This window comes from Lissotriton vulgaris, chromosome 7 (assembly GCF_964263255.1).
Source record: "Lissotriton vulgaris chromosome 7, aLisVul1.2, whole genome shotgun sequence".
NCBI classification, from domain to species: Eukaryota; Metazoa; Chordata; class Amphibia; order Caudata; family Salamandridae; genus Lissotriton; species Lissotriton vulgaris.
In genome coordinates, this window is record NC_141695.1 from 1,228,230,977 (window position 1) to 1,228,255,922 (window position 24,946).

At 45.1% G+C, this 24,946-nt stretch overlaps 1 protein-coding gene across 1 annotated transcript in view; it reads left to right on the forward strand.

The window, feature by feature from the left end:
• The window catches only part of LOC147703288 (uncharacterized), a 321,000-nt gene that overhangs the window by 168,431 nt on the left and 127,623 nt on the right, over nucleotides 1-24,946 (forward strand). Inside the window, exon 7 of the mRNA XM_086928906.1 lies at nucleotides 2,111-2,176. Coding sequence (XP_086785032.1) covers nucleotides 2,111-2,176 — 66 coding nt within the window. The remainder of the gene's footprint in view (nucleotides 1-2,110; nucleotides 2,177-24,946) is intronic.

A 24,946-nucleotide genomic window follows, 5' to 3' on the forward strand; every position in this document is an offset into this window, starting at 1 on the left:
CGTGCTCAGGACCCATTACCCATCTCCAGCCACTGTGTCCGTGTCTGATTGTATGTCTGCAGAATGAGGGCCTAGCGCCCCCACCCCAATCACTACACCGCCGACCCCGGCAGTCTGTGTGATGGGGGCAAGGTGTAGGTGCAGAGAGCTTCCGAGGGACACTCAGTCACGAAATCTCCGGGTCCCTTAAAAATCTCCCCACTCTCACCACCGCTGCTTAATTAGAATACCTCTGTGGTCCAGTCTTCCTCCTAGTCACTTCTGCAAGTCCAATGGACCCTAGCAGACGTGGCCCGAGCCGCCGTACTGTCCAGCAGTGCGGACAGAAACATGACCCACTGTAATTGTATGATGGCGCCCTCCTGCATACTGTGGCGAGGGGCCTCTGACAATCATGTGTCTTACAGAATTAGTAAACTTTAGCCTGAATAGGGACAGCATCCCTTTGGACACATACGTGCAGTGTCACTGACCGCAAAACCCTTTCTTGGTGTGGGGTGGAGTTGATATGCAGTGTTTACGGGGGTGGGGTTGCTTGCTGGGAGAGCCCCTCTGAAACAGCACTGGAGTCCCCCGCCACCTCCTCCCCAGCGCAGAAAGATAGTGGCCGGGCGCAAGGTGGAGGAGCGCGGGCTTCATTGACTGTCCCTGGATGCAGGGAGCGCAGATGGAGCTGGACACACTCGGGGCTGGACACACTCAGAGCTGGACACCTGCGCTCAGAGAGGACACGATCACCCTGCCAGCCTGCACTGCAAGCATCTGAAGAGCGCCTGAAACGTTATGCGATCTGACACCAAGACCATCCCTCCTTCCCTCAATGCCTGCCTTAAAGCACAGCCCGCCTTGCACCATGAGGTGAAGCAGGGAACTGCTACAGCTGGAGTATTCTTTACTAGGCCAAAGATAACAATGACATTACGCAATGCCACACTGCACACTCAAATCACGGGGAGGGCAGGAAATAACCCCCTCCCTCTCTTTCTCCTGAGCCATGATAGTGTGATCACAGAGCGAAAGGTGTTGGAGTGCTTTGTTCATGTTTTTAGCTCAGATCATATGTAACTCTCACTTCACACTTTGTGTCTGTGTACTTTACAACACTTACACATCTTCTGTACTGCTCTATTTATCACTACGTTGAAGAGCTCGCAGGCCGGTCTCTTCCTCTGAAATTTATAATCTAACAAGCGGTCGAGAGGATGCCCTCTATTGCAATTCTAAAGGTCTCGCATTTGTGAGAGTTCAAGCAATTAGTATTGTAAAGGACAACACCTGCTATTTATGTTTTAAAACCCAAAACATAAATAAAAGACATTGTCATTTACAATGCTAATAGCTCAAACGTATGTGAATGCGATACCTATTGCATTGCAAATGCTTGTTCTTGGTAGGTAACAGTTTGCAACCCCTTCAATGTAGTTGCTGCAATAATTTAATAAAGTATATTTCTTATGAAACACAGTGATCATATAGAAGTAGTCAGTTCTAATTCATTAGGCATCTATCAGTAGTAATTATGATCCTTGGGGCTTGCATGAATGCATTTGCTTTCAAAAGCAAATGGTGTTTAAAATTGGGAGGAAAAATGGGATACTGTTGGATATATATTGTGGTGAACCATAAGACGGGGCTGAAAGATTTATTATAAAAGATTACAACAGGCAAAAGGGGCGAGTGTATAGATTCATGAAATATTTCTGAGTTCTTTGTAGCATAAAGTACCCCCACCATGAAGAGAATGAATTTACATACTAAGACCCCTTAGGTTCTTTTTGCTACATGTTCTCTGACATTCTGCAAAGTGACATCTTGGAATGACTCTGATTTTATGACAGTGTAACTTTCTAAGCATTGAGGGAATGAAGCTCTATGGAAAGCAACTTCATGTAATTATTATAGATGAAAGTATATCTATTGGAAGGTGAAATAATTGATCAATCTCAGTGATAATCGTGTGCTTCAGACATTGGGGGCTAGCTTCATGAAATTCAATAAATAAGACGGGGGTTGGAAGATGGTGTTGAGTGGGGACATATTCGCATGATTTTTTCTATAGAACAGAATGAAGATGCATCTATATTTCTCTTTTGATCATTTATTATTTCAGAACGAAATACCCGCGATCAAAAATATCCTGGCTGTTGTATCCAAGTACGTCCTTTGCCCTTTACTGGTAAGTCCTCCAAACCACTGTGTACCACTGTCAAACTATTTAGAAAGAAATGTGTTAATATTGTTTGACTTCCTCATAGAGCACTACTATCAATTTAAGTGTATCATGTTGAGAAATCAAATTGTCAGTAGTCTTTGGCCGATTGGCTATCCAATAAGACACTCTTCCATCTGTCACAAAGATTATTCCAGGCCATTTGTACTTTTGTTCAAACATTAGAGCTGCCTAGAACTTCACGTTAATTCACCACATTTCAGTGACATTGAGCGTCTTGCAATGACCTTAGTGACATATAGTCCGATCTAGAGTAACATGTAACATTCTAGAATGAATTAGCATGCCGAGTTTAATGGCGGCCACTATTACTTCCGAATTCATTCTTAATCATTTCTACCCATTTCAAAATGATGGCAGGTTCAGTAAATGCAGCAGGTTTAAGCCTCTGTTTTATTCACAGATCTCTATAGGGGAGCACATTAAAGCTGTGAACAATGGCATAAGAAAGAGGGGCGTCTTCAGCTAAATTTATTTTAAAGATATGAATTTAGATTCTAATAAGTGTACATTCGCTGTAAACACCTTAGGCAAAATCCCATACAAGAACCTACATTCATATTTGTTGTTCAACCTGGTTAGCCAAGGCTAGGAGCCATAACAATTTGCCAAAAAAGTATCTCATGGCAATGTCGATCTGCCATACTGAGGTCTTTATTGAAACATTCAGATTTTGGGGGGAAAATATCGCCAGCATTCTGGCACTCGTTGGCACTTAAGTAAGGGTCCACAACTGGTTCTCCCTTCTAACAGTATAGGGGTGTATATCCACCAACCCGAATCCAATATTGGTTTCTCTCACGTATACTGTAGGGGACTATGGAGTTGTCTCACTTCCACCTCTGTGGTTATCCAAGTACTAAGATACAAATGTCTGCTACGTGGCAGGCAAACTTGCTGATTCATGGGAGTTTGGTGGATGCCATCGTATTAGGTATTAGCAGTCCAGATAAAGACCAGATGATGATTAACCTGCATTATGAGAGCTGCCTGTTTGTCTTGATGATGAGATGGTAGTTCAGTTCAAAATAACATTGCCTTTCCAGATCTGCAAATGTATCAGTGCAGGGGCTATCTGTAAATGATGCATTTCTGAAAAGAGTTGCACTGTGAGATCAAGTATTAATTCAGCAATTTAGCAATTGATATCTGTGTAGCTAACAGGTAGGTTTACATTTAGAACAAGCATTAGTAAATGCATTAGGTTTCAACTTTTCTTATTAACAAAAAGCTAGTTATGTGTGTACCTCTTAGGGAAGCTGTGGGAGTAGTCACCGGGGAGGTAGTCGACAAGGTGCAGTTTTATACCTAATCTAAGGGGTTAGTGCAAGCATTAAAACTGCTTTAGCAATAATACGGAACATTAAAGAAAGAAGCAGGAGTGGATACAATGATTCCTCACCCCGGGTGCATGTCTGAGCCTCCGGTGCTGCCAGAAGTGGATGCACTGATTTTTACCACTTACCCAGATCCTTTCCCATACCAGGTCTCGAGGCTTAACAATAAGCACTGATAAACAATTCACAAGTACATCTATGTATGTCTCCAGCTCTCCGCAAGAGAGGGTTCCATGAGCACGGAGAGGAAAGGGGAGCAAGCAGACATTAAAGTCTCTGGAAATGGAAGAGGGTAAATGAGGGGAAAGCTTCTGGGAGTGTAAAGGAAGCTGTACGGAAAGGACGTAATAGAGGTAGGAAATCATGCAAAATAAGGCATTTGTTGTGAGTTTAGCTTGATGTATGGATCAGAAAAGGAGGCTGGAAAAGTAAGGACAATGGGAAGTAAGGAAGGAGCCAGATAGTAAAAGACTAAGACGGGTGTAGGAAAACAGATGGGCCCGAAAATGGCTGCAGAGGGATGGGAGGCTATACAGGTGGGCAAAAATAGATGGGTTTGAAAGAAGGGTGGTGATATATGGAAAAAGGGGTAGCGGAAAGGTGCATGGACTATACTTGTGATGGGAGTTAAGCTTTGCACTCACCTTGGTCCCCAAAGATGGCCATAAGCTGGCTGAATGAATAGCTGTCCCAAGCCTCCTTTCTTCGCCACCATCACAGAGCTGATAGCTCCTTGATATCAAATTTGGAGCTCCACTCCAAGGAATACAGTGTAAAGGAGCAACCCTGCCGTGCTTAGAAAAGTGTTGCAGGCCTCGCCCACTTATTCGGAGACAGATAGAGGTGGAAGTGCGGGGATAAAAGAAGGATAAAAAGCTGTCTGATAGAAGAAGGATAATAAAACGCTTCCCCATGCCTCTTTTTTGCCACCTTCACACAGCTGTTAGTTCCCTGATGTAATATTTAGAGTTTCACTCCAAGACACACGGGGGGTTGATTTATGAGCCCTTGCGTCACTTTTGCACTTTTTGTAGCACCAACGGCGTTAAAAATGTGCCTTGTTGCACCATATTTACAAAGTGACGCATCTAGGTAGATGCGTCACTCTGTAAACCCCTGCACCACATTATATGTACACCAGGTATAATGTATGCAGGTGGGGGCGTTCCAACACAAGAAAGGGTCGTAGAAGTGATGCAGTGAAATCTATAAGATTTCACTGCGCCACTTCTAGGACGCAAATGCGTCAATATCTTACGCCGGCCTCATGGCTGGCGAAAGACTGATGCAGGCACATTTAACATGGGACTTGCCCATTTGTAATGACCTATTGCTGGAGTTGCGTCACTTTTGTGACACACTCCAGCAATGCGTCATTTTTGCGCCTACAGATACGTCAGAAATACTGACGTATCTGTAACTCCTTGCGACATGATGCGTCATACTATAAATATGACGCATCATTGGTGTCGCAAGGGGGTCCCATTGAAAAGTGACGCATCGCTGTTTTCTCGCGGCGATGCGTCACTTTTCATAAATGAGGCCCACGGTTTAAACGAGCAACCCCACTGTGCTTGGAAAAGTGTGGGAGGCCATGCCCACTTATACGGAGCCGGCTAAAGGAAGCGTGGGGACGTTGAAGGATAAAAATCTGTTTAATGTGTGAAGTGTCGGTAAAAACAACAAAGGTGCTCAAACTTCGAAGTCTGTCAGTGCGTCAACCATCATGCACAAAAAAAACACCATGCACACCAACTCTTAACTATCGTGAAAACCAGCTCCACTACATTAGCTGTGAATCAAAAACACAAGATATGCTGGTGACAAAGTAAATTATGAGAAATTTCTGTGTGAACATATGTTTGCTGCAGCTCCGTTTGGTCGTGGTAAAAAAATGTAAGTACAGTAGTACGTTTTTGTTTAAAGAAATACCTGTTTAAGGAACATTTCTCTCAGCTTCAGACATAAGTGCACATTTTTGCAACGTCTGTTTTAAAGATTTAGTTACGGAGAAACGGATACACTGATACAAGATATTTTGTATAAAACAATAATGTTATGAATCCCCAGTTATAAAAGTTTTCCTCCTGCTGAATTATTAGTCTCTTTTCTGCATATACCACGGCTAGCAAAGCTTGAAATGAGACAAGCTTGGATGGTGAACCCGCCAGAGCAGGCAGCCCTGATGCAGACTACGTATGGCTGGAACCTTTGCAAGTAGCCACTGGCGATCAATCACATATGGCTGCAGGTTTCGAGTTCAAAGTACGCAAAATAATTCCAAGCACGCAGTCAGAACAGCTCAGTTTCATTAGTTATGTTTTACCTAGAAGCTTCCTGACAGGAGTTCATTGACACATCCCCTGGAAGCCGGCCAAACCCATTGGCAGTTTTGCCATGATGACATATTGCTCAATGGAAAGAGAGGGTGTCATAAAGCCATTACCTCAGCGTGCTCCATGGAGAGAGGGAGTGCCCAGATTGTGTCTGCCATGCTCAGTATAAAGAGCGCGAAATCTACACGGTGGGTACTGCAGTAGCTGATACCACAATCTGTCACCTGCAAATTGGTACGTTTTAGTTTCTGTCCTTTCGCCATTCCTCATTTTCTGATCTAGACAATAATAATCATCCCACACTGTGAAAAGCCTTCATTAGCTGGAACACTTCATTACACAAAGCAGTCTCCAACCACTCTGGAAACATTCCTAAAGTGCACGCAGTTAATCGAGAAGAGCCGACCACAATCATGTGTTCCCACTAATGATTTATAAAAGCAGCTACAGGATATAAAACTGCTACAAAAATATTCATATCAATACACAATCAATCAATCAATACATTTTGAACGTTTGTTTTACAAGCTGTAAATATTTCCTTACTTTCCCACATGCAGCCATAAAATATGCTTATTTAGTGCTGGAGGTGTTCCAGGGCACATTTTGAAGTGTGCATGTAAAGCATTGGCGGAGACTGCAGGTCTGCAATATGCTTATGGAATTCCGAAGGCCAGACATAAAAAACAAGCGAGGGAGGCCATTGCAAAAATGGTGTTTACAGATGGAGGGGCTGTGGTGTGAGCTGGAGAAAATAATAGGCAAACAAAATGAACAGTGCTGGTGTAGAGCATGGCTAGGATTAAAAAGAAATGCCAGCGCTTTAAAAATAAAAACAAGCACAGCGCACGTACTGTGCAGCCAAAGCACTGGTGGAGACTACACGTCTGCAACCTGCTGTGGGAAATTCGAGCACCGGAAATAAAAAACAAGCGAGGGTGGTCTTTGCAGGAATGGCATTTACAGGGGAGGGGCTGTGACATGCGCTGGGGAAACCAAAGGCAAACAAAAAGAACAGAGCTGGTTAAGAGTGAGGCAATGGTTAAAAAGAAATGCCAGCACTTTAAAAATAAAAACAAACATAAAGCAAGTGATCTGCAGGCATTACCTTAAAAAATCGTTTCACAAAATTGGATGGAAACAGTACTTTGGCCCCGGGAAACTGATAAGAGAAGCACACGAGGAACAACATGCGGAAACAACAGGAAATAGTATGCTACAGCCGATAGTAACAGGAAAAGAAAGCGGTAAGCATAGAAGGTAATAAAAAGCAAGGAAAGCAAGTGGGCGGGAGTTAAGCCCCTCTTAAAATTTATATTAAAGTACAAAAGATTTCACAAAAGCACAGCGCAAGTGGTGTGCAGGGGAAACACAATGAATGTGTTAAAGCATGAATGGCTGGAACTAAAATGTAACTTTCAGGTCCCAAATTCTAAATCCAGTAGTCTAGCTCTGTAAGTAAACCTATCTGCTACTGAGATCTGTATGCGACAATGGGTCGCAATGTTTAAATTCTAGGTAGATAGCTCAGGAGCTAATGTAGGAGATTATGGTTTCTTTCTGAAACTTGCAGGCCTATGGCATTAATCCAAGTCAGATAACTGAGCAAGTTTATGTGTCAGCTGCCGAAATTTCTTTGTAACTTGCAGGGCACAAGTTCTAATGCTAATTCTAAGGTTGGACTGGTTATGATACCTGCTGCATAGAGCTATTGTTAACGTAAAGATCAAAACCCTGATGGCAGCAAGTTAGCTGGGTTAATAAATTGTGACAAACATATTCGTGCACAGCATGTTAGCGCATGTCAGATTCAATGAGGCAGATGGAAATATTAATGTATCTTTTACAGGGACCTATCTTACTCTGCAGATCACATGTTCCATTTCCGGTGGGGCTGACTTATATTCTTCCAAGGGCCAGGAAAAAGTACATTTGAATTAGGTAACAGGGTCAAATGTCAGATGAGATTTTGCTGCCTTTCATCATTCCAATGATAGTGAAGGTGTGCCTTTAAATTAACAGTGGTTACCACAGCATGTGGATATGCAAGATTTGGATTCATTAAAGTATTTTTTCTAAATGGAAAGCTAGCAAGGTTAGTAAAAGACTGTATTAATCATATCACTCAGGCTAATCATCAAATTCAGAAGCATGCACGAATGCTGTTGGGAGTTTTCTCTGTAAATACTCACCAACTTCCATAGCCTCCCATAAAAAAAAAACATTAGGACATTGCTCATATTTGCTGGTGTAGCCTCAAAAACATGAACATTCAGTGGTATTTAAGAGGAATTTTCTGAATACTCTGCCCCAAGATCAATGAATGTTCTTTATATTCACCCTGAAAACCTGGCCTACTCCCAATTCATCACTATAAAATAAAGTGGCTAGATTTTCAAGCACGACTGAGGAAACGGTGAGCAGCGTCATTTCAGTCATGTAAAGTGCTTATTTTAAGCCGGTGAATGCCTTTTTCCTCATCAGACTTTGATCCAGACAAAAAGTGAGAAGAGTAAACACAGAAGGATAAAAGAAGGATGGATAGAAAGACATAAAACCAGTGACTAAGAAAGTGAGGAAGAAAAAAAACCTGCACGAAAGGGGCAGGGAATGCTTGGTGGTGTAAGAAGGAAGCTTGAGGTGCAGTCAAAACTGCCCAGCCTTGGTATTCGCACCCTAACCTTCGATAACAGCAGCAATGGCATCTGAGCAAAACTTGCAGCCCCTGCCCTTAGTTTTCTTCAAACTAACCACTGGTCCTGTAACACAAAATTCCTGGTTTTTAATTATAGCAGGACTGCTACATAGCACCATCTCCCCATGCGGTACACAAACTAAGCTTTCCTCACTCGGTGACTCAATAAACCTGTGAATGATTAGCAAACTGGAGTTTAGTTTGGCAGCTACTTTGAAACTGTGACTGGTGACTCCCAGGACCACACTTAGAGGCACCCTCATCTACAGACCACCAGGAACCCGCACACAATTTAATGAAGACATCATTGACTTCATCAGCCCACATGCCCTCGCCTCCGAGAACTACATTTTACTGGGAGACCTCAACTTCCACCTGGAAAAGAATAACGATAACAACACCACCACCCTTCTGGACAACCTCGCAAATCTTGGACTCAAACAACTTGTTGACAACCCCACCCACCTTGCCGGACACACGCTCGACCCTATCTTCCCCTCCAGCAAACACATCTCCTTCGATCACACCACGGCTCTCCATTGGACGGACCACAGCTGCGTTCATTTCAGCTACAAAAAGATCACGACCCACATCCCACCACAACCTATTCCTCGAAGAAACTGGAACAAAATCACCACCGACCAACTCTTCACATCGCTTAACCAAAACCCCCCCACCATATCATCGGACCCAAACCAAGCTGCCACCAAACTCACACAATGGATCACCCACAGCGCTGACGAATTAGCACCCTTGAAAAACCACCAGATCAAACAAGGTAGCAAAAAGGCCCCTTGGTTCAACGATGACCTTAAGAAATCCAAGAAGCTATGTCGCACCCTCGAGAAAACCTGGAGAAAAAACCCAACCCCTAACAACCTGACAACCTTCAAGGACGCCACCCGCAAACACCACCAACTGATCCGATCCACCAAGAAATCTGCATTCAAGGATCGACTCGACAACAACACCCACAACAGCAAAGAATTATTTGATATCGTCAGAGAATTTACCAACCCCACCGCCGGCACCAACGACATCACTCCCTCCCAAGACCTCTGCGACTCCCTATCCTCCTTCTTCCACAACAAAATCGCCGACATTCATAACAGCTTTGGAAACCTGTCCGAAGAACAACCCACTCAACCCACCTCCGATCCTAAACAGCACTCTCACAACCTTTACGCCTGGAACCCAATCACAATTAAAGGCACCATCCGCCTGATGAACTCCATCCACTCAGGATTGCCAACCGACCCATGTCCCCACCACATTTTCAACAAAGCAGACTCCATCATCGCACCCCATCTTTGCGATGTCATCAACTGCTCCTTCAACTCCGCTACCTTCCCAGAAAGCTGGAAACATGCCGAACTCGGCGCCCTTCTGAAAAAACCCACAGCGGACCCCTCTGAACTTAAAAACTACCGCCCCATCTCACTCCTCCCCTTTCCGGCCAAAGTCATCGAGAAAGCCGTCAATAGCCAGCTCGCCGCCTTCCTTGAATCCAATATTTCACTTGACCCCTCACAGTCCGGCTTCCGAGCCAAACACAGCACCGAAACCACCCTCATCGCTGCCACAGACGACATCCGAAAACTACTGGACAACGGAGAAACAGTTGCCCTCATCCTACTTGACCTCTCCGCCGCCTTCGACACAGTCTGTCATAACACCCTCATTCAACGCCTCAGCAACATCGGAATACAAGGAAAAGCGTTGGACTGGATCATCTTGTTCCTCGCCGGTAGAACCCAAAGAGTCCGCCTCCCCCCATTCAAATCAGAGGCAACCGAAGTCATCTGCGGCGTAACACAAGGATCATCACTCAGTCCCACCCTCTTCAATGTATACATGAGTGCTCTTGCATCCATCGCGCGACAAGACAACCTCAACATCATCTCCTACGCAGACGACACCCAGCTGATCCTCTCCCTCACCAAAGATCCTAACACCGCCAAAACCAATCTACACGAAGGTATGAAAGAAGTAGCCGAATGGATGAGGAACAGCCATCTAAAACTTAACTCGGACAAAACGGAAATCCTCATATTAGATCATCCCCCTCCACCTGGGATGACTCATGGTGGCCACCGGCCCTGGGTACAGCACCCATACCTACAGATCATGCACGTAACCTGGGCTTCATCCTAGACTCCTCCCTCTCGATGGCCAGACAAGTCAACGCCGTCTCATCTTCATGCTTAAACATCCTTCGCATGCTCAAAAAAATCTTCCGCTGGATCCCCACCGAAATAAGAAAGACAGTCACCCATGCATTAGTCACTAGCAGACTAGATTATGGAAACACCCTCTACGCCGGAACCACAGCCAAACTACAGAAAAAACTCCAACGCATCCAAAACGCCTCAGCCAGACTCTTACTGGACATCCCCCGTCAAGCTCACATTTCCGGTCATCTGAGGGATCTCCACTGGCTTCCCGTCAACAAAAGAATAACATTCCGTCTCCTCACCCACGCACACAAGGCCCTCTACGTCCTAGGACCCGAATGCCTCAACAAACGACTATCCTTCTACACACCCACCCGTCAACTATGTTCATCCAATCAAGCCCTCGCCACAATCCCGCGCATCAATAGCTCCACCATGGGAGGAAGATCTTTCTCCTATTTAGCGGCCAAAAACTGTAATTCTCTCCCCGCTCACCTCCGCCTCACACAGAACCACCTCTCCTTCAGAAAGCAGCTAAAAACCTGGCTATTCGATAAATGATGCACCCACTCTCACTCAAGCGCCTTGAAACCCTCTGGGTGAGTAGTGTGCTATAAATATTACTGAACTTGAACTTGAACTTGAACTCTGCTCTTTTATCTACATACATTTTAGAACTCATCCAAAACATATGTAATATAAGTGGAGAACACAAGGTTGCCATTAACGCCCAAACGTCAAGGCCCCAGCATCTAAATTAAATACTACCATGTTTTTGTTGTTTAAACAAAGATAGTTATGGCTGAGATACCCGCCACCCCCTCTCAACACAATCCCCAAAAGGAGGGAAACCGGAAACAGTTCTTGAAGTTTTTGGAAGTGGGAGGGAGTGACCCTCCCGGCCGTATTTATTAACAATAAATAAAAACATTAAACGTTTCATGTTATGTACAATTTCATTACCACATTGCGATGTTTGGCTAACCTTAACATATTCTCTAATACAGAGGTTCTCCTAGCCGAACTAGCATCCTACAAAACATTCTCTAGAAATATTGAAATTGTACATCCTAACGTTTAAGGGCCAACGGCAAGGTCATAACCGGTGTCAAGATCCCTAACCAGACTTACCCCTCCCACTTGGGAGGGGCGACAGCACGGAGGCTTACCTCAAGTGCAACTACTAACAATTTCCCTTGACTTGACGGGGGCACTTAAGAACTCGACCCCATTTAAAGGTCGTTCGAAGACTCGTGTGAGGTATCTAGAAGGTATCGTGGACCTCCCCCCAACCCCACACAACTTACAGCATCTGCCGTCGCAGATGTCACTGGCCCCGGGAAATTCACCAGGAGGGGGCTGTAACCCCTCCCACAAAGGAAGGGGCCTTGACCGCCTTTCCTTTACTTCCGGCGACCCATCCTTAGACGGGACCGCCTCCCCATTGAGGGGCCAATGGCCACCTCTCCCGAGCGCTCCCATCCGTGTTGGGTGACGCCCACTCATAGGGATCTTCTAATTAGTGCTCACCGATCATGACCTTACCGCCTACCAAAATAAATACGACAATACTACTCAAACCTACGAAAACATTGGTCGCTACGACCGAAAGAGCATGCTTAAAATTCAAAACCATATCGAATCATTTTAATCGAAAAACCTACACAACATACACCATTCTTTATTATGATCAACATCAACCTGCTACTATCACAACCTGTGAACAAAACAGAAACATAATTATAAATTTACTTTATTACAAAACAACTGGCTGTCCTCAGGGGCTGGTGGGTGGGTCAAAATTGGCTCTTCGTTCTGTCCCGAGCTCACGTGTAGCGAGGAGGTGCAGCTTCAGAGCACAAGAACAAGAGGACGTCTTCTGGTCTTGCGTCCCTTTTTATCCGTCTTCAGGGCGGGCGTAAACCCGCCCCTGCCTGCCCCAAGGGCGTGGCTGGCTGCGTCGATGTCTAGGCCAGCCCACTCTAGGGCGGGAAAAAGCGCGCCCCGGCTACGCCGCTTCGGGCATACCAGCCGAGACGCGCCTCCCGCCCAAAAATGGCTTCCCGGGGGGATCGAGGCACTCCGCCATACGTTCGGGGGGACCGAGTGGTCGCCCCTTTCCATATGGCTGAGATACCCGCCACCCCCTCTCAACACAATCCCCAAAAGGAGGGAAACCGGAAACAGTTCTTGAAGTTTTTGGAAGTGGGAGGGAGTGACCCTCCCGGCCGTATTTATTAACAATAAATAAAAACATTAAACGTTTCATGTTATGTACAATTTCATTACCACATTGCGATGTTTGGCTAACCTTAACATATTCTCTAATACAGAGGTTCTCCTAGCCGAACTAGCATCCTACAAAACATTCTCTAGAAATATTGAAATTGTACATCCTAACGTTTAAGGGCCAACGGCAAGGTCATAACCGGTGTCAAGATCCCTAACCAGACTTACCCCTCCCACTTGGGAGGGGCGACAGCACGGAGGCTTACCTCAAGTGCAACTACTAACAATTTCCCTTGACTTGACGGGGGCACTTAAGAACTCGACGCCATTTAAAGGTCGTTCGAAGACTCGTGTGAGGTATCTAGAAGGTATCGTGGACCTCCCCCCAACCCCACACAACTTACAGCATCTGCCGTCGCAGATGTCACTGGCCCCGGGAAATTCACCAGGAGGGGGCTGTAACCCCTCCCACAAAGGAAGGGGCCTTGACCGCCTTTCCTTTACTTCCGGCGACCCATCCTTAGACGGGACCGCCTCCCCATTGAGGGGCCAATGGCCACCTCTCCCGAGCGCTCCCATCCGTGTTGGGTGACGCCCACTCATAGGGATCTTCTAATTAGTGCTCACCGATCATGACCTTACCGCCACAGGTCCGGATAGTTGACCGGCTATCCGGACCCCCCACAAAACTCCTACCTAAAGGTCATGTTTTAACTTTTTTAACCAAGCTAAGAAGTCTCCTATGAGTAACTCATTACCCACCCGCGACAAATGCACACCATCCCTCAAATACATACTGTCATCGTTAATACAACTATGCGAGATAGAATGCAATGTCTTGGAACGGAACAACCTACTCACTTTGTTGTTAAGTTTTCTAACAGAATGATTCAAAGCAGGAATCGAGATAGCCCCCCGCCACACTTTCCGTGGGATCAAATGAGACCACGCAATTATGCACCCCGGAACTTTCCTCGCTAACCAACTTACCGTGGAAAGCATTGCCTCTAGGAGAAGTCGTCTACCGGTGGTGACCAAATCATTGCCCCCTAAATGTACTATGACTATAGACGGCGGTGAACTCGTCCGCTCTAACAAACCCTCAAAAAATGCTTGAAACTGGTCAATACAGAGGCCGCCTCTTCCGTAGAAGGACACCCTGTACCCGTATTCCCCAGCTACGTGAATCATGTCACCTGCTTCGAATACGTCTGCGGCACGCCTCACGTATGAGTGGCCCACGACCCACACCTCCTGTCTCACAGCCGGTGATGTCTGACCGCTGGCCTGGTGTTGGGTCGACTGCATAGTCCGCCCTGCCTCGTAGGCTTGCGAAACTGAAAACCAAACAAAAGACAAGAAGCGTGAGTACATTCTTACAGCTTCACAACATGTGCAATCGCACATATCTCTTATAACAATTGGAGGACCAACGCCCCACTCGTTTCACTTGTTCAACATTAAGACCCCTGGCTGTAGCTTCAGTGGCAGCCCCTATCCGAAAGGAATGGGTCCCAAACTCGCCCGGGTTCAAGCCCGCTGCGGCAATTGACATCGCAAGCACCCGCTGAAACTGAAACTTCGTCAGTGGGGTGGCGTCTGCGTGTCTCAACAATGTCCCCCCCCATGATGCCACCCTTCGTGCTAGGTAATCTTCTAAACACTGTACCGGACACATGGAGGACCCGGGGATCCTGCGAATGATCGTGCAGTCCCCCATCCCATCTTGGTCGGTCTTGGACCTGACAAAGGAGACAATCATCGCTTCACCCCTGATCTGAACGTGTTCCCGGCACAAACCCCCCACCACATCCTGTTTGTTCCTTGCAACCAGCTCACTTATCCTCATCGCCCCGTGAAATGCCAGCGTAAATGCAGCCCGGAACAAACACGTCTCGAAAGGAGACGAGCATGTGGAAGGGAGTGTGGCCAGCAACTGGGACAACCTATCCAGACCTATCGGTCGTCTCTCATCTACTCTGCGACCCTCCAGGCGTTGCCACCCACGCAGTGCCTTCTGTACTACAAAAGACGCTGTCGGGTCCTGGATGTTATGGGCCCGGGCAACAAAGGAAATGGCAGCACGATGCCTTTGGGCCGTAGCCACCGACTTCCCAGCCCTACGCAAGGACATCAGAAAATGTACTACCCACTCCTCCTGACCCCAAAGCCCCCCTCTCTCAGTCCCCAAAAAGGCTAAATAGGCCCGAAACGCCCCTTCATATGCCTTCCTCGTCCTCGGCGCTAGACTCTCTCCCACGAGGTGACGAAGTTCGGGGCACCGAGAGACCAGAGAGCTTCGGGGAAGGGTGCCGGCTCTGGGTCCGCTGAGGGAAGGAAACCCGAGAAAGCCTGCATTTGAAAACGAGACAGTGCATCAGCCGCCTGATTCATCACCCCTGGGACATGTTTTGCTCTGAATATCACGTTCAGTTGCATACACAGTAAGACAATTTCTTTGAGCAGCCTTAAAATCAGTTTACAACGGGCTGCCTGACTATTGATGCATTCTACAACGGTCATATTGTCAGACCAGAACACGACCGAATGATCTTTAAACCCTTCGGGCCAGGTTCTCAGGGCCACCAGAATGGGAAACAATTCAAGGAAAGCAATATTACTCGTCAGCCCCTCTTCATGCCACCATGGGGGCCACCTTTGTGCCGACCATTTTGTGCCGAAGACGGCGCCAAAGCCTATGCTTCCCGCTGAATCTGTCCATAGACCAAGCTCTTCAGAGGACACGGCTGGCTTGTTCCAGACGACTCGACCATTGAAGTCCGCCAAAAATGCCAACCAAATACGCATGTCCTGGCGGACCTCAGCCGATAGTCTCGTGCGATGATGACCCTCCTTCAGGCCAACCATCGCTTGGGCAATTGAACGGGAAAAGGGGCGGGCCATTGGGATCACCCTCAGGGCAAAATTCAACTTCCCCACCAATTGTTGCAACTGATGTAGCGTAACCTTAGATGCATTTAAACATACTTGCAGGGCTGCCCTGAATTTCGACACTTTGGTAGCTGGTAAACGAAAACAACCCTCACTAGAGTCCAACTCGATCCCCAAAAACTCGAGGCAAGTCGTGGGACCCACAGTTTTACCTGGTGCCAATGGCACGCCAAATTGACCCATTAACACACAAAATTCAGCCAAGGCCTGGGCACATTCGTGATTTCCGGCGGGCCCAAGGAACAAAAAGTCATCAAGGTAATGCATTACATTTCGGAAACCCGTTTTCTCCGTGAACACCCATTGCAGAAAAGTACTGAATTTCTCGAAATATGCACAGGATATAGAGCATCCCATCGGCATACACCTATCCATGTAATACGATCCCTGAAACATGAATCCCAGAAGACGCTGGTCGTCTGGGTGTACCGGGAGCAACCGGAACGCTGACTCGATATCTGATTTTGCCATCAACGTCCCGGGCCCCAGGCGATTCAAAATGGCCACTGCCTCATCAAATGATGCGTACCGCACCGAACATACCTCTGGATTAATGGCATCGTTCACCGAAAGACCATGTGGGGCTGACAGATTGTGTATTAATCGAAACTCACCTGGGTCCTTCTTGGGGACCACCCCTAACGGAGAACAGACAAAATACGGTACCGGGGGTACACTAAACGGGCCGGCGACCCGACCCCGGCTAACCTCTTTCCGGATTTTATCATGCACCACAGTCGTATGTTGTAAGACGGAAAGTTGATTTTTGCACGTCCCGACACCCTGAAAGTCCCCTACCGGGATGCGGAAACCATATGAAAAACCGTTCCGCAGCACCCCAGCAGAAGTACGATCTGGGTATTCGCTGAGCCAGGGAATCATCGCCAAGGTATCAATCGGGGTTGGTAAAGGCGCCCCTCGGACTATGTTAGACCTGTTTGGCGCCTCCTCTACCCCCATTCTCACTTGGTTTGGCTCTGCACGAGGACTCAGGATGGGACGATCCGCAACTACTACATTCGTGTTTGAATTTACACGATCCCGGAGGCCTGGTACATTTACCTTTGTTGAAACTGAAGCAGAAACCCCTTTTCCCTGTATTGCCGGCAGGTCTCGAGTAATCGTCGGTGCTCGTACCTGACCGAAAGGGCGTCCCCGCATTTTGGCGGGAGTATGCAACAACATTGCTCCCCACCAACGGCATTTTTAACATTCCTGACTCTTTCATTTTATCCCATGTCACAGAATCATAACAATCCCAAGTTAGACTTTTGTTATGCTCCTTCTCTTTCCTGAACAGGTTGTCATAACAGAACCAATGGTTACCTTGATACGCTGTCGAGTAACCCATAATTCGTGACTGATAAATTGGAAACTCAGGAAGCAACTCGGGCCTACGTTCCCCCAAAATCGATGTAAAAATACCCCACGCATTGCCCCAGTTGCCAATATTCTCATTTACCTTAAAGACGGCCATTTTTGCGCGCCAAACACTCGGATGCATTAGGTCCTTCTGACTCTTAACATGCTCCACTTCATAATGATCGACGAGCAAGGAGAAAATATTCACATACTCCCCCGCCCAAATCTTTTCCTTTATTGCCAAAGGAACATGTTGCCCCAATCTCTCTCTACGAGAGGGTGCTGACTCATCTCTTGCGATCGGCAATGGCCGCTTACCTGAACCGGACGCTGCTTCCGCCACTTGTGGCTTGTCTATCACCGCCACCGGCGCGGTCACCTTAGCTGCATCCCGTTTCTCACGCAACTTTTTCATCCACTCCTGTGCCTCGGCAGCCGTGGCGCCCTCACTACTATCACCCAACCACGCTGCTAGCTGTGCTGCCAGCTCGGGGGGCATATCCTCATTGGATGTCGGGGTGACGACAACGGGGATCGGATTCCCCTCCATCGGTACCGGGGTCGGCGCCTCGAGCGGGGCAGAGGGAACCGGAACGTCTCCCCCGGCCGGAACCCTTCTTGGCCTCTTAGGTCTCCCTCCAGCCGGTGGACGCCCCGATCCCTCCTCCCCGTCTCGCTCCGCCAGCCGCTTCTTTATTTCGGTCATCTCCTTCATGAGGACCCGGACCATTTGATCAGTCGTCATACTCTTCGCGCCTTTCTTGGGCATCTTTCCGACGAAGTATCTAGAAGACAAAAGAAAAGATCAAAACGCTCAAAATTGGCTCTTCGTTCTGTCCCGAGCTCACGTGTAGCGAGGAGGTGCAGCTTCAGAGCACAAGAACAAGAGGACGTCTTCTGGTCTTGCGTCCCTTTTTATCCGTCTTCAGGGCGGGCGTAAACCCGCCCCTGCCTGCCCCAAGGGCGTGGCTGGCTGCGTCGATGTCTAGGCCAGCCCACTCTAGGGCGGGAAAAAGCGCGCCCCGGCTACGCCGCTTCGGGCATACCAGCCGAGACGCGCCTCCCGCCCAAAAATGGCTTCCCGGGGGGATCGAGGCACTCCGCCATACGTTCGGGGGGACCGAGTGGTCGCCCCTTTCCAAAAGCACTCAATGGGAGTTTATACAAAGTCAGCCCATAAAGTGAGGATTCTTATAGAATTTCAAATCTGTAATTTATTGCAGACAGAAGCCAGGTAACTGTGATCATCGGTATAAACTTGTTGAAAACAGGAGAAAACAATCAACACATGTTTTGTCACAAAGTGACCTCTTCAAGGCTGTAAATGAGTATAAACATCTGATCACCTAAGTGTATCTTTACATACATTTTTCAAGAATACAAGTTTCATCTGTACTTGCATGCCCTAGAAAGGAAGGGGCTCCTGCACCCGTGCTCCCAAAAGATTCTGTAAGAATTTTAAAGCATGTGATGAGTAACGTTAAATCCCAAAGTGTGTAAAGTAAGTAGAAGTGAGGAGTTTTCTATAGATAACAATGAATAAAGATGAGGCGTCTTTGAAGTGATCATCTAAGTTGTGGAAAATGTGAAATCCAAGGTTTGAGACTTCTAGTCCGACAAAGTAACCACCTACACCAACATCCACCCAGTGCATGCATAAGAGTAAAACATGCCTAGATAGACTCAGATGAAAGAAGTGCTGACCTAGGCAAGTATAAATATCCTGGTAAGCAATTTGCAAGTTACAAGATTTGGAGAGCCAATATCTGGTTAACACAGAGAACCCAAAGTGTAATAAGCATGGTTACTTCACAGCAAGAAAAATTAGTCAAAAGTTAACATATTAAGTCGGCTACATTGCCAAACATTACAAGAATAGTGCAAGGAAAAGATCCTAGCCATCAGATACCAATGGATCAATTCCTGCATCCAATGTTGTGAAGAAAACCTCTGTTGTAAACGTAGTCTTCTACTAATCAAGAGCCTTAAGTAACCTATTGATGGAGGTAAGAGAAACATAAGACTAATGTCCCTCTACAGAGTGTGGTAAGCTAGGTTAGGGAGGTAATTCTTCATACATCACAGTACTGGCCTGTGGTCCAAAGACGCAAATGTAGGTCTCCATCAATACGTATCAGGGGAAGTACAGTGAAAACAACTGGGATTCCAAAAACCATGATTATGTAAAAAGACAAAAGGGGGGTGGGAGAGAAAATAATGTAAGTACAAGAGCATGTACGTGGTGTCACCACATTATTACTCTGACAAATCTCACCTGTGGACCATGAATGTCTGTAGATGGTCCAGAATTCATATGTGACTCAATATGTGACAGCAGTGGATAAAAGACAAGTACTTGATAATAAATTGGGTGGCACCCACAATAATAATCCTGACAGCAGGTATAGAGAATATAATGTATATTAAAATCTGGATCACAAAATGGTGTAGGTCTTACCTATCTAACCAAAAGGAGTATGAGCATGTCAAACCCTGAGTAGCAGTTAACAAGATCAGGCAGAGTCTTTGATAAGCTTTTGCCTGTGAGATAAAAACATGTAATTATCTCCTCAAAATGTGTACAGTAAGGTGAATTTCACTATTGTACAAATGGTGTTATAAGTAGCAATAAAGTGCCAGAGTCTCAAAATTATGTGTGGCAAGTGCCCACTCGAGTCGAATAGAGATACTCCTGCACCAGTCTCCATGAGCAATAAGCAATCCTTTACCCTTCTAGGTTGGCTGTCAAAGCTTGTAATAAAACAGAGTACTGTAAATAAATGTGGCAAAATGTCAAAACAAATACACCCTTAAGAGAAAAACAATGTAGAACCCCTTTGTGTGCTAAATACGTTTTGCAAGGTGGTGGGAATTGAAATCCTTAAAGTCAAAGGTGAGCGCCTTGTCCATAAAATGGCTTGTGCATGAACCAACAAGTACAGTACATACATTTAAACCATCTATAAGCAATGTAAGGCCACTTGATATGTATAATTATAATAAGCCCTATGAGAGACTGTCATGGCACGACAAATAGAGGGCATTACTTGCAAGAGCATAATGAAATTGCCGTGGCGAGTTACCTTTCAACGTGAAATGTCCACGTGCAGTCTTGTCATCCCAGAAGAATGGAGCTGACGCTAACGTGATGCCGATGTACTTAAGTGATCAGTAAATAGAAAGAAAAAAGAGACACCCCTCCCTAATGAATTACATAATCATAAGATTTGCTAACGTGGCCAGGTGAAAATTGCATGCAGACTACAATGCTTGAGTCTGTGCAGCATTTGAAAATAGTGTTGAGAGTCAAGGAAAGAAATAAAATTGAAAAAAAAAAAGAATAATGAATGAGAACATAATGAATCCCCAGGCCAAGTAAGACCACAAGATAACATCTACAGTGTAATGTAAATTTGGAAGATAATGGTATATTGAAATTATAGGAGTATTCACCGGGGTCACATTCACAATGAATGGGCAAGGAAAAAGGTAAAAAAAGGAGAAAAATATAGTAGTCAGCAAAATACTGTGAAGCCCGATAAAGTAAGAGGTATAGGATCCGAGTAATAGGCAGAAAGCCCTTGATTCAGCCATATTGGAGTGGTTCACAGAGTGAGCAATTCATGCTAGTTATAATGTACAACAGATGTGAGAGATAGACAATATGAGTAAATGTGGAAAAATAGAGCCAGCCACTCCTTGTGGCCGCAGACAGTAAAGTATAGAAAAGGCTATCCAACGTTAGTATTCATATTCAACACTGTGTTTTCGCTAAGCTGTTAACAGTTAAATTCTGAAAGGGCATAACATTGTATGGGTGAGCAATATGAATAAATATGAAATATTAAAATCGGTCATAGACAGTAAATTCTCCAAAATGAATATTTATATTCAAAACAATATTTTTACTGAGCTCTTTTAACAATATGGTGGTTCATGGTTAGTCGTGTATTGTACCCCTAACAGTTAAATTCTGAAAGCACACAATATTATTTAAAAAGAGTATACCCTGTGCAAAGCCATAATGCTAGCCATAATAAATTATCCAGAAGAGTAAGGTGTTCAAGATTACAACATATAACAATTTGGGTTGCCTTACCATTGTGTATCAAATAAATAACTGGCAATAAGACCATTGAGTTGTTGACATGAGAATCCTCACATATCTGCTCATAGGATCTCTAACCCTGTGTAATTTTCTATTGATAGCTAAGAAATATTGTTAATGTAATCCATGAGAAATACATGCAGTTCCCTATCGCTATTAAGGCCCCTATCAACAGCCGTAAGTTTGGTGATTCATTTGGTTTCTGCACTCATTAGGGTCATGTTCCTATCACCACCTCCAGGGTCACACTCAACATGCACTATACAATGAAATTTAATCCAAATCAGCTCAGATCCTGAATGTGTCATGTTGTACTGTGTGGCAAAAGGGTAACTTGTATTGTTATTTTTTATGCTTCTTATATGCTCTTGTAGCAATTCATTCAAGTGTCAGTAAGTGCTACCCTCATATATATTTTGGCATTGACAAACAATACAGTATATTAATTTTTGTTATAGCAGTTTATCAACTGCTGAATATGGAGTTTAATTGCCGCGTTATATTGGAAACATGTCTGTTTTTCCGCTGCATATTGACAGACGTTGCATCTCATACATTTACTGAAACCCTTTGGTTTGGCTAAGAACTACAAACCAATCCCTTTGTGGGTGCTAGGGATGATGTAACATAGGCACCAGATTTTTCTCAGTGTGGTACCCCTTTTATTTGTAACCTTAGGTTTGGGAGATATGTATTTACTTGGGGTAGAATCCGACTTAAATATATGCCAGTTCTTGTGAAGAAGTTTTTTACACATCATGACTTTGGGTACAGTATTTAGTTATCAGGTCCAATAACAGGTCAGTATTGTAGACTTTAGATTTGAATTTTAGAAGGGAATTGCATTCTGCTTTCACAATTCTCTTTCTTGCTTTGGCTAAAGTGCTGTCAGAATAACCTCTCTGGATGAAACGGTGCTCAAGCTGGTAGAAATGCACGCAGTGGGTTTCCTAATAGGTTTAGAAGCTATTTTGGTAACATCAAGAAATTCTATTTGGCTGTGATTAACCTGTGTAAAGGTCAGGTTGTAAGGGTCTTGTTAAGATGTTGAAAAAGTGAGTTAGCTGAGTCAAACTGCCTGTCCAGATGACAAAAATATTGTCTTAATATCTTCTCCAACATACTATGTGTTCTACAATCTCCGGTGGGGGATGTGACCACAAATTACTTTTTTAAAATTGCCCATGTAAAGGTTGGCATATAAAGGACCAACTTTGGAACCCATGGCAACTCCTTGGGCCTGTCAAAACCAATTGCGGCTTTAAAAAAATACTTTATTCTCAAGCAAAAGTCTGGTTAGATCTAGAATCATCTCAGTATGTTCATATAGTGTGGTATCTCTAACCAAAAGAGTAGAGGCAAGATCTTGTATGTCCTTTCCCAAGGGAATACACGTATATGGGGAATTGAAATCCAACATTACAAATTTCAATTTATCCACCCATTCTATGTCCTATAGTTTGCTAAGAAGGTCCTTTGTATCTTGTATAAAGGATGGCAAACTGTACAATTATGGCTGCGAAAGAAAATCTATATACTCAGAAATCAACATGGGTCTGCCTGGTGCCCTGCTTTATGAATCTTTGGCAGTATATAAATAAATGGCGTCTGTGGAGATGGATTAAACATTAATTTGAATTCTATGGCACTGATACAACAAAGATCTTGCAATGGGCCAACCTGAATTCAATCTTTTTAGGTATGTTTTTCAGTGGGTTGTTAGTCAATCTAATGTAGGCTAAACCATCTTATAGTCGTCTATCAATCTCGTTCATGTATTCACTGTCCTTCATAACTACTATGTTCTCCCCTTTGTCTGCTTCCTTTATGATAATACTCAGATTGTTTTTTTATATATGTGTTTCCCTTATGACATTTGTCCTCCAGTATGTATAGTTCACTGGTGATTCCCTTGTAAAATATGTCTATTAGGATGTCAGATGGTATGTTAGGAATAAAAGTAGACTTGGGTTTTAACTAAGTGTCTAGATCGAGATTGGAGGAGTTGTCTAAATCAGTAAGTAGATTAAGCATAGAGGGTGGTGGTCGGCCTGGTCATCTAGCAATAATAGTATGGGCCTATGACATTCCAGTGTGTGTGCAATTGAAAGTAAGACATAAGTTGGCTGCTCATCAAAAAGCTTCTTTAATTTAAGGTATGTAGTAAAATTAAACAAGTCAACATGTATCTGTGCAAAGTCTGGCATGGATGTTGGACTGAAGTTTAAACCATAACACAGATTTCTGTTGATTGGACAAAGTATATCTTGACAGATTGACAATTGACACATTATCTGTTAAAGTTTGGACAACATTTGTTTCTAGAACAGAGTTAGGTATCATTGACAGTCCTTCTGATTGCAGGATACAGACCTGGAGGTTACCCCTTCCAGAGCATATGCTGTGTAGTAGACCTGGCATCATTGGCATGGGTTTCCCCTGTATTTTTGCCTTTGCCTCCTGTGTTTTTGCTGTGTGTTGGACTTCATTTTGCTGGTCTAGATGCTTTGGGCACTTTGCTACTGCTGTTCAGTGCCAAAGTGTAAGTGCTCCATTTGTAAATTGTTGTTATGGGATGGTGTTTCCATGATTGGCTGATTTGATTTACAAGTCAGTCCCTAGTACAGTGCACCGTGTGTGCCCAGGGCCTCTAAATCAAATGGTGCTAATTGGCTTGGAGCTCTCCACCCACATGAGCAGCCTGTAAATGAAACTCAGGCTTGTTGTTGCAGCGCTTGTGTAGAGTCTAGTACTGCCATGTCAACTTGGCAAGTTCATCCACTTGCCAGGCCCTAACCATCCTTTTTCTTAATTGACAGTCACCCCTACGGTAGACCCAAGGTACCCCTGTGGTCAGGGTGCAGTGTATGCGAAAGGTAGTACATGCCCTGATGTGTGTCATGCCCTGATAGTGAATTACTGCCAATTTTGTTTTTCACTATTGCAAGGCTATCCGTTTCATAGGATAGAATGGGGAGTTTGCTTATACAATTTTAAACTACCCCTCGGAACAAGATAGGGAAATAATTGTTGATATGCCTGAACTCAGAGTGTTAAAATGCATCTTTTAGTGAGGGTGATTTTTACATTCTGTGTTTGAAAATACCACTTTTAGAAAGTAGGTATTTTCTTGCTTAGCCATCCAGTGTGCAACTGTTAGGTTTGTGTATTGCATGTCTTGCTTTGGAATGACAGGGGCTGAGGAGGAGTAGTGGCTCCAGAGAGTCTGGATGAGTCAGGGCTGGGCTTAATAGACCAGGGCTGCATTTAGAGTACTAGGAGGAGATTTCCTTTCACCTGAATGTGCCTGTTCTGCATTCCACAATGCTGTCTCCACCTCCTGCAAGGACGCTGCACCAGAGAGGACAGAACTGGCTTTGACTGGGCACAGGGCTTCCCTGCCACCAGCGAACAAAGGATTTTACTGTACAAGTATTGGGGCCCAAACCCCAGAACTTTAGATCACTTCTGTGAATCAAGAGGGATCTATGCCAAGGAGTAGAGCCGGAGAAGCTGAGGAGGA